The following is a 12,413-nucleotide window of genomic DNA, read 5'->3' as shown; positions in this document are numbered from 1 at the left end:
TAATAAAGGCTCCTGCAGAGAGCTCAGGTCCACCAGAGACATGAGAAGGGGGGCCTGGGGCTCACAGAGGCTGGGCTCAGGTCAGCCGCACCGCAGGCTCATTGCCTAGACTCACCTCAGAAGGCTAGGCCTCAGCTCCCCTCCATTCTGCCTCACCTACTCCTTCCTCCTTTCCTTCCAGGATCCCACCTCCTCTATCCTCTTCTGGCCCCTTCTCCCCTCTCCCCCTCCCTTCTTCTCATCCCTCTAGGCCCCTCCTTTCTCCTTCCTGACCCCCTTTCCCTCCCCGCTCTCATCCTTCTCTCCCCCCTCTCATCCTTCTCTTCCCCCAACTTCCATAAAACAGGTCAAATGGCTCTTTCTACTCTAAGAAAATCAAAGGTTAGCCGCCACCAGAGGCTCTTTCCAGTTACCTGAAGGCCAAAAGATTCCACACAAAGTAAACAGCTACCCACTTCCCCCCTGGGTTAGCGAGAAGGGGCCCTTCAGGCCCAGAGGTCACTAGTCTTTGAAGAATCAGAGGTGTTTGAAACCGGCCGCCTCTGCACTGCGGCCTTCCTTTCACAGGCTAGCACATCTGCAGGACTGGTGCCTTCTACCTGCCTCCCCCCGCCCTGTCCCCCACCCAGAGAACAGAACTGGAGCACCAAAGAAGAGTTTCCGGGGGCAGGAGGGCAAGGAAAGACTCCAAAGCGCTGGAGGTTGTGGCGTTCTCAGGAAAAACTCTGGCGGAGCTCGAGCAGGTGGCTGAGGCCCTGAGCCACCACCCCCCACCCCATCCTGCCTGCCACAGGCAGAGGCCCACTGCCCAGAGCAGAGGAAGTTCAAGCTCCAGGCCCTCACGTGCTCCGGCCCTTCCAAGGCCCTGGGAAGAGCCCCAGCATTGTGTTCCCAGGGTCCTATGTTTTTGTAAGGTTTGCAAAAGGAATAGAGTTTAACCACTGTTGGGTTGGATCGCTGTTTCTTTCTACTACCGTTTCCTCTCGGGCTCACTTCGCCCCGGTCAGATAGCTCTGGTGTGGCCCTGGGCATCTGGGGGTCTGACCAAGGGGAAACTGAATCGGGAGTGCATTCAGCTTATACTCAGTGGGGTTTTGTGGTCTGCTGTCACTCTGTGAAGGGCAAGTCACTGCTGGTCCTTCTGCAGGGACCGCTCACAGGAACAGAACCAGGAGGCTGAACCCAAGTGGAACGTGCTATATGGTACCTGGCTTCACAATTGTATGGTTAGTGGAGGAAAAACAAGGCTTGAAATGCCCTGAGTCAGAAGCTAGTCTGTGGAAAACTCTTCCAGTTGTGAGATGTGTAAAATTCCAAGTGGAGGATTCCGTTCTCATCAATGCGCCGTCAAAATGGAAATTCAAGAATACTTATATTCTTGAATACTTACACTGGTAAATGTACTGAGTAGTAGTGTTGATGAGAATCGCTTGAAGGGAAATTTATCAGAAATCTTGTCTTTTCAGGGTATTAATCTTTAGCAGTATTGCACACAGCAAGTGTGTCTGTGTAAGGAAGCACGCTATAATGACTCCCAATTATTAATGATTTCCATCAGTCTTGCTGGAAGAAAGACTACCTTATCTTCCCATTCTCTCTTATACTATGTCATTATATCATGTAAACAGAGTAAGAAAGTATGCAGGCAAAACTCAGGAGGAAAAGTTATTTTAGAGGTGTATCAGACAGTAAATTAATTAGAACATTATACATCTTATAGATTTCAAGATGTCTGTTGCACAGATTTTAAAATTATTAATTGTGTTACAATTTATTTTCTCCTTGTAAAGAGTCATTTTCATACCTCATTTTGTATTTGTATTTTTGCATTAATTTGCTTAAAGAGAGTCCCCTAAATCGTTTAAGTCCCACAAACCTGGATCCTCCCTACTGCCAGCCTCCATGAGCATCTGGACGAAAGATCAGATTTTCCCTTAAATACAATATTGTAAAGCAACTAAAAAAACCTTTTTTGTTGTTTGTTTCTGTCCTGGGAAGCCTGCTGCAGCCCGGGCCCCCACATCCCCTAAGCAGTGTGGTCAGTGAGTCCTGCCAGAGAAGCAGGTGGCCCTCCCTCCAGGAGCCCTGTTTGGGGGCCCTGGAGGTCTTTCCCTGAGGGCTTCGCTCCCAGATTCTCTTGCTGGGAAAGACAGCAGTGGGGAACAGCTGTCGGTGCTCCGTTCCACCAGCTGTACAGAGGCCCAGCTGTGCGAGTTCTCCTTTTCCCATAAATCTATTTGATGTTCCCTGGATTCAGGGAGAGGTACGAGGGTTTTCTGCCAAACCAGTCCTCTGATTCGTACTCTCTTTGGTTCAAGTGGTCTGACCTAAGAGACTGTCTCGTCTCATTTGCACAAGACCCTTACCAGTTCTCTCTTCTCTTTAACAGGGTTGGTGTAGACCTGGATGAAGATCAGAAGGAGGAACCCTCCTCACACCAGGTAAGTCAAAAAAGCGGAGGCATAGAGAACAACAACCTGAGCTGTTCTGTTTCATAGCCAGGAAGCCCCATTCTAAAGGGGGCTGTTTCCTCAGATAAAACAAATCAGATGACTATAAAATACGTGGGAATTCAGGGTATCTATAACCTTTGTATCACCTCTAGTCTGCTTTGTATCACCAGCAGACACTTGTGCCCTCTTTGCAGCCTCAGGAAACCTGGAAAGTGCAATGTGGGAGCAAAAGCACGGCTCTTGGAATCAGGCAGCCTGGAGTTCAAATCCCTGCCCAGCAACTTGCTTGCTGTGGTCATTTCAGTGAAATTGATTTGATGCACATTCAACACATGTGGGGCACAAAACAGATGGGCCTGCTTCTCCTGCGTGACTTCTCATTTATCAGGTTGAGGTATACAGAAATACAGAAACATTAAAAATCTGCAAAAGCACAGCCTGAAAATACTAAGGGAAAATAGTTCAGGACAACATGCTGTTGCCTCAAGTAAGAGAAATGTAGTCTCCAAACTCTGGACTTGAATCTAACATCAGAATAAAATCTGTCATTGGCAATTTCGCTTTAGTTGTTTTTCACTTGGTACCCAAAGTTAACAACTGTGTAGCCATGTTGCAACTTTTGCTGAAATTGCAGGTAGACAGACATGAAATCACAGGTAGAATAACATCATAAATAAGTGATGCTGCTTAATGAATCGTGTCCTGATCCTATCTGAATTTGAAAAGAATCCATCTCTTTTATCTCGTGTTTTCTTCCTACCATTACATCAATGAGACACAGCTGGTTAGTGCTGCCAGGCAAGATGCTGCCGCTTTCCTGGTTCACACAAAGAAGGAAGGATGTTATGCTCTACAGTAAGGGCTGGAAAATCAAGTTGGCAATCATCCGGCTCATATGCACTTTGAATTTCTTTTGCCACATGTGTTCCAAGGTCAGGCTGGTGCTGTTTTCACTGACTTTATTGCCCAGAAAAGACACCTAACTGCAGGAATGAGCCCAGCAGGGGTGTCGGCACACTGGGATTAGGGCCAGAGTATTGACCTTCGAAAGGTGATCAAAACCGTCTCCTTACACTGGTGGGCTGTAATGAGTCGTCAGGAAGGGCTCCTGGTTAGGATTTTCACAAAGCATTCTATCTCATGCAGGTCAACTAATCCCTTCTCCTACTTTCAAGCAAAGCTTTTATCTAAGTTTTGTCCTTTTCCTATATCTTTTTCTTTAAAAGAAAAGTGATACAATAAGAAAATTGATCAAAGAAAATTCTTCATCTTCTAACTAACTGCCTAATACTTTACAGTTACATGTAATTATTGGTAAGATTATCTGCTAGCTTAAATTTTATCTTTTATAATTTAAATGTATTTTATTTTTGCTCATTTACACCATTGTCAATTTAGTAATAATTCTTACCTGAAAATACTTTTAATCAGTTGAAAGTACTTTTTGTTGTTCTTAGAGAAATGAAATATACCACATAATACAGTAAAAATTGTACCCCAGTAGCTGAGTGACAAAGAATCCAACTGCCAATGCAGAAGACGGGGGTTCGATCCCTGGGTCAGTAAGATCCCCTGGAGAAGGAAATGGCAATCGACTCCAGCGTTATTGCCTAGGAAATTGCATGGACAGAGGAGCCTGGCAGGCTACATGGGGTTGCAGAAGAGTCAAACATGACTTGGCAACTAAACAACAGTGAAAACTGCATTTGGATCTTCGGCAAGCTTTTTACATCTTTGAATCTTAACTTTCCTATCTATATAACACAAATGATAATAATGTCTACTTCTCCAGGTTGTTAAAACAATTAAGTGAAATTATATTTATGAAGACTACCTAACTTAATCTCATTAAAACCATCTTATCTCATAAACAATTTGATGAAGCAGCTTATACCACCACATATGATAAAATAATAGTGAAATATTTTTAAGAATTTTAAAATTCAGTTTAAAAAATTTATAAAAGCAGGAAGATGAAAGCTAGAGAAGTAAAAAAAAAATCATAAATAAAAGATCATAAGGTCCTATATACTTGCTAAAGTTGAGCCACAAGTAAGCTCATTGGTAGCCAAAGAGGGGGGAAAGGAAGTAGTAATCGGCAATATACTAAGTTATTATACTTAAAAAATTACACTCACTCCCCAAGCTGTACAAAGCTTCACAGACCACAATGCTTTAAAAGAATTTTCTCACTTGAGGCTTCCTGTAGAGGACACGTAAGGAGCTGTCTAACTTCCATGTAATTTGCACAGTTTCTACTGCTCTTCTGCTGCTTAAAAATAGTTTTAATTTTAAGAAGTGTCCTGGAATTGTTCTTATTCATGCTGCTTGACTACTAAGATAACTACATTTTGGATAAAGGTTTTCATCACACTTTGCAATAATTTTTATTTTCAATGTCAAGTACAGGAAACAGCAGGCTCAGGCGACAAGTAACAAACCGCAGTGCCCGTGCAGCTGCCATTTAGCCTGGACAAAGGGGGTTTGGGGGACTTTTCAGACCATGTGTCAAAAACCTCTAGGCCCTCATTTTGCTTGATACCTCTTTGCTTATCATCAGCATCTGTTGCTCTGACTATAGAGCATAAACTTAATTCTTAGGAGGATTGTATTTTTCCACTCAGTTTGCATTTTATTACATTGGCCTTGCGTTAACAAACAGGTATCTTTGCACTGGTCAACTTCTGAAAAAAAGACTTTATTCTTAGTTTTTGTTCAGTTGCTCAGTCATGTCCAGCTCTTTTGCAACCCCAAGGACTGTAGCTTGCTAGGCTCCTCTGTCCATGGGATTTCCCAGGGCAGAATACTGGAGTGGGATGCTATTTCCTTCTCCAAGGGATCTTCCCAACCCAGGGAACAAACCCGCATCTCCTGCATTGGCAGGTGGATTCTTTACCGCTGAGCCACCAGGGAAGCTTGCCTTATTCTTCTTACCAGAAGCTAAAATTTTCAGATAATTATGGCAATTACTGATCATGATTTTGATCACTCTCAAAATCAATAATAAGCATATGTAATGACATGTACATATCCTTGAAGGAATTTCCTCTTTCTCTGTTTCTGGAGAGTAAAATAGCCTTTGGAAAGTATGAACTTGCAGCTGCAACTACCCCTCCATGTCATGATTTTCCTTTTTGCCTTGTAACAACTTGGAAGTGTGAATGGTATTACGTTCTTACCCATTACAAACCCAGAAGCTTTACAAAGCATGTTCCACAAGCAGATATTAAACTTTAAATATACATTGTATACAGATGTGCCACTTCAAGAAATGAAAGGTGTTGCAACTGTGAAATTTATTTCTCTTAAATGTAAAAAAATAAAAATAAAAACACCCTCAGACAAACTTCCCCCCTTGACAGGAAGTTTTCCTTGTACTTGATGCTGTGTCCTTGGCATCACAAGCCTTACAGAAAAGATGAGACTCATTGGAGCACCATGCCTGTCTTCTTAGTTCAATAGAAAATTCCTGCTACCCAAGAAGGGCCACCACTATTGCTTCTCTTTTTCCTGCTTGCTATCTTTCATGATCATCCTAATATTTGTAGAGTGCTAACTATTGTTGTTAACACTTCTGAATGTTAATACTTCGGCTGTGTTAACTCATTTACCCAGATAAATGTATCAGTTCAGTTCAGTCGCTCAGTCGTGTCCGACTCTTTGTGACCCCATGAATCGCAGCACACCAGGCCTCCCTGTCCATCACCAACTCCCAGAGTTCACCCAAACTCATGTCCATCGAGTCAGTGATGCCATCCAGCCATCTCATCCTCTGTCGTCCCCTTCTCCTCCTGCCCTCAATCCCTCCCAGCATCAGAGTCTTTTCCAATGAGTCAACTCTTCGCATGAGGTAGCCAAAGTACTGGAGTTTCAGCTTTAGCATCATTCCTTCCAAAGAACACCCAGGACCAATCTCCTTTAGAATGGACTGGTTGGCTCTCCTTGCAGTCCAAGGGATTCTCAAGAGTCTTCTCCAACACCACAGTTCAAAAGCATCAGTTCTTCAGTGCTCAGCTTTCTTCACAGTCCAACTCTCACATCCATACATGACCACAGGAAAAACCATAGCCTTGACTAGACGGACCTTTGTTGGCAGAGTAATGTCTCTGCTCTTCAATATGCTCTCTAGGTTGGTCATAACTTTCCTTCCAAGGAGTAAGCGTCTTTTCATCTCATGGCTGCAGTCACCATCTGCAGTGATTTTGGAGCCCCCAAAAATAAAGTCTGACACTGTTTCCACTGTTTCCCCATCTATTTCCCATGAAGTGATGGGACCAGATGCCATGATCTTCGTTTTCTGAATGTTGAGCTTTAAGCCAACTTTTTCACTCTCCTCTTTCACTTTCGTCAAGAGGCCTTTTAGTTCCTCTTCACTTTCTACCATAAGGGTGGTGTCATCTGCATATCTGAGGTTATCCTATGGGTAGGTGCTGTTATTATGTTTGTATTTTAAATAAGGAAACTGTACACAGAGAATATAAATAACTTGCTGAAGGACACATAGTGAGAAGAGGTAAAATTCGAACCCAGATAATCTGGTTCCAGAACTTCCACTCTTAATGGATGTGCATGCCTATGTTCATTCATTCATTCATTCGTACAAGCCACCCATGTCAGGCAGGAATCTAAGTGTGAGGAGGATGCATCAGTTACCAATTCAAAGTCTTCACTCTCACAGAGCTTACACTCTAGTGGGGGACACAGAGAAGAAAGTGGTAAACCTCTATACACTGCCAGTTCAGAGAATAATAACAACAGAGCAGGGAAGAGGATGGAGAACAACAGAGGAAAGGCTATGGCTGGCTTTCTTTCTGAGGAAGTGGCCTTTGGTTAGACACCTGAACAATGTGCAGAAGTGAGATGTGCACATAGGCGCTGGGGTAAATGGGCCAGGCAGAGGGAACGGCAGGATGACGTCACAGTGGGTTATGGTGTGCTCCATACACCGCAGGCATACCATGTGGCTGGAGGTGAGGGAGCAAGGTGGAAGCAAATGGAGGAGTGGGAGAGACCAAGAGGGGTCAGATCACTGGCCATGGGGGTGGATTCATTTCATTCTATGTGTGATGGAAGCAAAAACTTGCAGGTTTGGAACTTAAAGTAACTTTTTAAAAAACTCATTTTTCTTCCATTTCCAACTCTGCCAACTGTTGTTGTTATTTAGTTGCTAAATTATCTGACTCTTTTGCGACCCCATGGACTACAGCCCTCCAGGCCCCTCTGTCCATGGGATTCTCCAGGTAAGAATACTGGAGTGGGTACCCATTCCCTTCTTCAGGGATCTTCCCTTCCCAGGGACTGACCCCACAACTCCTGCTTTGAAAGGTGGATACTTTACCACTGAGGAAGCCCTGTCACCTGATTAACAATTAACTGTCAACAATTAACAAGGAGGTTAATTTTCTTTTCAAATATAACTTTATTTTTAACACTCTGCTTGTGTCTCTACATGCTCTCTTAAGGCTAACTTCCAATTTTATTTTTGCTTCTGAAAATCCTTTCATTGAAATTCTGATTTTGGTTGTCATTTATGCTTGTGTGTAACCTGGGGTGATCAGTTCTGGTCACTGTAGCTTAAGGAAGTCAAAGCAGAGCTGAGAAAGGTCCAGAGAAAGGCAGCTTCAATGAGCAGAGGGAGTTTAAAAGAATCAGGATTTCTCCAGCAGAAATGACTAGCACAACAAAGGGCTACAACAAAGTGTCTTTAAAAATATGGAGCATGTAGATCAGGTGAACAAAGACTTGTGTGCCAAATCCCAGAAAACCATAACCTAGAACACCCTTAAATCTGAAAAAGCTCATTTGGAGAAGAATAAAAGTACTTGTTCTTCTGCACAATTGACACTTAGTACTCAGAGTCATCTGGAGTTACAAGACTGGAAATACAAGTAGGTTCAGGAGGGAAAGAGATTCATTAACAGATGGTAGGGTCATCTAGTAATTAAGTAATATTTAATTTTGCCTTGCAAATATTTTCTAATATTTCTAACAAACCTATAGGAAACAGAATAAAGATTCCCACAAGTATGTCCCTCAGATTTAACAATCATCAATATTTTTTCATACTTGCTATTGGAGTTGGCCTCATAGAATGGGAATCCCATGGTACATACCAACAAATATTTCAGAAATAAAATACTAGCCTCTAAAGGGCATCACTAACTCAATGGACATGAGTTTGTGTGAACTCGGAGTTGGTGATGGACAGGGAGGCCTGGCGTGCTGCGATTCATGGGGTCGCAAAGAGTCGGACATGACTGAGCAACTGAACTGAACTAAAAGGGCTTTCCTGATAGCTCAGTTGGTAAAGAATCCGTCTACAATGCAGTAGACCCCAGTTCAATTCCTGGGTCAGGAAGATATCCTGGAGAAGGGATAAGGCTACCCACTCCAGTAATCTTGGGCTTTCCTTGCAGCTCAGCTGACAAAGAATCCACAATGTGGGAGACCTCCCTGGTGGCTCAGATGGTAAAGCGTCTGTCTACAATGCAGGAGACCCGGGTTTGATCCCTGGTTTGGGAAGCCTCTAAAATTGATCTGATCCATATGAGAGTTTTTGTTTGTTTACTTGTTTTTAATGTTATTGCAACTAATAGTTCTGTGAGAAAAAGGTAAATGACTGTTTCAGAGTAAGTTGGGTTTTTCTGGGGCCAATGGTGAATTTATTTTGATTTTACTTACTCATGCTTATACACTGAAAAAAGTACAACCTACCCACTACTATTTTTACTGAGTAAGACTAAATTCCACATATATACATATATGTCTTACCTGCAGATTCTATAATCTCGTGCTTTAGAAAGCAAAAATAATAACAAGGAAGGGGGATCAGAAGATGGTAGCTACTATTTAGTGATTAGGCACCATGTATAAAATCACATTTAATCTCTAACTTGACCAATCAACATACATATTCTAAACCTCACTTTTTTGAGAATAAAGCTTTGATTTAGTTAGTTGTGGCTGCACCTGATCTTTGTTGCTGCATGGGCTTTCGCTAGTTGTGGCAAGCAGGGGCTACTTTCTAGTTGCAGAGTGCAGGCTTCTCTTCGCAGTGGCTTCTTTTATTGGAGAGCATGGGCTCTAGGGCCTGTGGGCTTCAATAGTTGCTGCAGAGGGGCTCAATAGTTGTGGCACATGTGCTTAGTTGCCCAACGTCATGTGGGATCTTTCTGGACCAGGGACCAAACTCGTGTCCCCTGTGTTGACAGATGGATTCTTAATCACTTGACCACCAGGGAAGTCCTAAACCCTATTTTACAAAGGATGAAATTGGAGTTCCAAGAATTAAACCAACTTTTCCAAGACAACATAAAAATTCCAGCCACTGCAACAATACCCAAACTCAGCTTCAGGTTCCACAGCTCATGAAACTGTTGTTCTCAGCTTGCATTGTTCTCTGCTTGGACTCTACCTCTTCACACTACCATTGGGAAAGGGCCTCCTGGCAGAACAAAAGAAGAAGATAGGGCTTATTTCATTTGTTTTCCTTCTTGCAAGGATCACAGTCCTTTGCTGCCTGAACTCTATTACATATTTATGGTACCAGTTATTCTATCAGCCATTATGTATTTTGAAAATAGTTTTGTTCAGGGAAACATTGTTCTGTTTCATTTCATTTTCAGGCAAAAATATAACACTCTGTTCAGTTCAGTTCAGTTGCTGAGTCACGTCCAACAGGCTTCCCTGTCCGTCACCAATTCCTGGAGCTTACTCAAACTCATGTCCATAGGGTCAGTGATGCCATCCAACCATCTCATCCTCTGTCATCCCCTTATCTTCCTACCTTCAATCTTTCCCAGCACTCAAATCACAAGTCTAAATGTAAGACCCTTATCTTTGCTATGGTGTTCGTGATTTGGAGTTCTGTCATTGGGGGATAGCATGAGCTAGGATCTTCTTGTTCCAAAGTACCTTTTCAACTCCAGTGCCTTTTACATGTAGAACTTATAATTCTATTAGTAGTATGTAGTTGTATCAGGCTTCTACTGCTGCACAATAAATTGTCCCCAAAATTAGTCACTTGAAATAACAAACATTTATTACCTCACAGTTTCTGTGGGTCAGGAATTTGAGAGCAAATTAGCTGAGTGTTTCTGGTGCAGGGTCTATCCTGAGGTTGCAGTCAGGATGTCAGCCAGAGTTAGTCATCTGAAGGCTCGCCTGGGGCTGAAGGATCCACTTCCATGTTGGCAAAAGGCCTCAGTTCCTTGCTAACTCTTCACGGAGACTCAGACCCTTACCATATAGATGTCTCCACAGAGCTGCTTGAGTGTCCTCACGATATGGCAGCTGACTTCCCTCCAGTGCTTCGAGACAGACAGCAAGGAGGAACCCGCAATGCCTTTTTATGACTTACTCTTGGATATCACCATCCCTTCTGCTCCATTCTATTGATTAAAAATGAGTCCCTAAGTATGGTCCACACTCAATAGGAAGGGAAATTAGTCTCCATTTTTTTAAACTCATGTCTACTATCTATTGGACAATTTGTGAAGCACTGTGCTACATAGGGCTTCTCATGGAAGCCCTATAAGGTGGGTATTGCATCCACATCTCACAGAGAATACAACAATTTCAGAAAAATAAGCCACTTGCCCCTGATCACACTGCAAAGGAGAAAGTCTCCATCTTTTAAAGGAATAGGTACCAAAGAGTTTGTGAATGTATATTTTTAAATCACCAAAGTATTATATTTACCTCAGCCAAATAATTTATTTTCACTGAATTAATTTGAATCCTTTGTACAGACAAAATTATTTTTGAAGCAGTCCCCATCCTTTTTTTGTGGTAGTGAAACCATGAGTTTAGCCCATCTGGTCATATATCTGTGTTGTCTAAGTTTCCTCTTGGCAGTTTTAGTCATCCTTGTCTGATTGTTTCCTTCATTTTTTTTTTCTCCCTAAGCATGTATTTTCTGACTATACCTTCTTGGGAACATTTATGAATTTATCATGGTGTGGGAAAGGTAGAAATGTTTGCATAAAATACTTTCTATGTGGAGGCTAAGAATTAATTTTACTTTTTAAAACATAAATTTTAAAAAAAAATTTCCTTTTTCCCTTCAAGTGTATATGCCCCCCTCTTCAGAACCCAGAAATCTTTCCCTTTAGGGACAGAGACTCTAGTCCTCTCCTTGGTCATCATAAAATCAAGGCAATAAATTTGAAATTGTCACATGAATACATTCCAAACTGGGGGAGATGGTAGGGCAAAAGTACTGCTATCAAGTTCCATTCACACTTACTACTGGAAAAAGTGCTCTGGAACCATAAGGAACCCTACAGACTTATTATGATAATTACCTGTCATTGTCATCGTTCTGTACAACCTCCATTGACTTTAGTATTGAGTACGAAATCTTGAGAAATAGAAAAGAAAATCTTCTCTCTCTTAATCCACTGAATCCCCATGAAATGAGGAGCAATGCCATAAGATTAGCCCAGAGCAGAGGTTCCTCTGGTTCACTTAGCAAAGGTCCCTCATTTGAATATTGATAGAGGAATGTATTTACATTGGCTTAGTTCTTTCTCACTAAGGTTAATACAACAAACAGTCCCCTCTTGCTTCAGTGTCTGGTTTTCAAAGATTTCTTGCCAGAGCCTTTTGTTTTCTCTCAGGGATCCAAATAAGCATAAAACAAAGAGTACCTTCATAATTTTCCTCTTGCTTCCTCTCTAGGGTGTTGCTAGAGGGGTCACTTAAAAGACAACTACTCACTCCCTACTGTGCTCCTCCACTTCCCAATCTATTCCCTTGTTTAAGGAGAAAAAGGAAAGAGATCAAATGCCCCGGTCATTTGTGCATTTTCCCAGAAATAGAGGATAATAAAGGAACCCGAAATTGCACATATATCAAACACTCTGCCTCTTAGAAGTATCAAGGGCAAATAAAAGCTAAGATTCAATGCCCTTGAATCTCCAGTTCCCCTTTACAGCTGTGAAACATGAGGCTCAGAGT

General features: G+C 42.3%; 1 protein-coding gene across 1 annotated transcript in view; it reads left to right on the top strand.

The window, feature by feature from the left end:
* Nucleotides 1-12,413, top strand: part of SLC9A9 (solute carrier family 9 member A9) — a 640,928-nt gene that overhangs the window by 507,690 nt on the left and 120,825 nt on the right. Inside the window, exon 13 of the mRNA XM_040234268.1 lies at nt 2,390-2,441. Within this exon, the coding sequence (XP_040090202.1) occupies nt 2,390-2,441 (52 nt within the window). The remainder of the gene's footprint in view (nt 1-2,389; nt 2,442-12,413) is intronic.

Source organism: Oryx dammah, unplaced genomic scaffold, assembly GCF_014754425.2.
Source record: "Oryx dammah isolate SB20612 unplaced genomic scaffold, SCBI_Odam_1.1 HiC_scaffold_2, whole genome shotgun sequence".
Classification (NCBI taxonomy): domain Eukaryota; kingdom Metazoa; phylum Chordata; class Mammalia; order Artiodactyla; family Bovidae; genus Oryx; species Oryx dammah.
The sequence above is the reverse complement of the archived record's forward strand: the minus strand, read 5'-3'. Positions and strand labels throughout refer to the sequence as shown.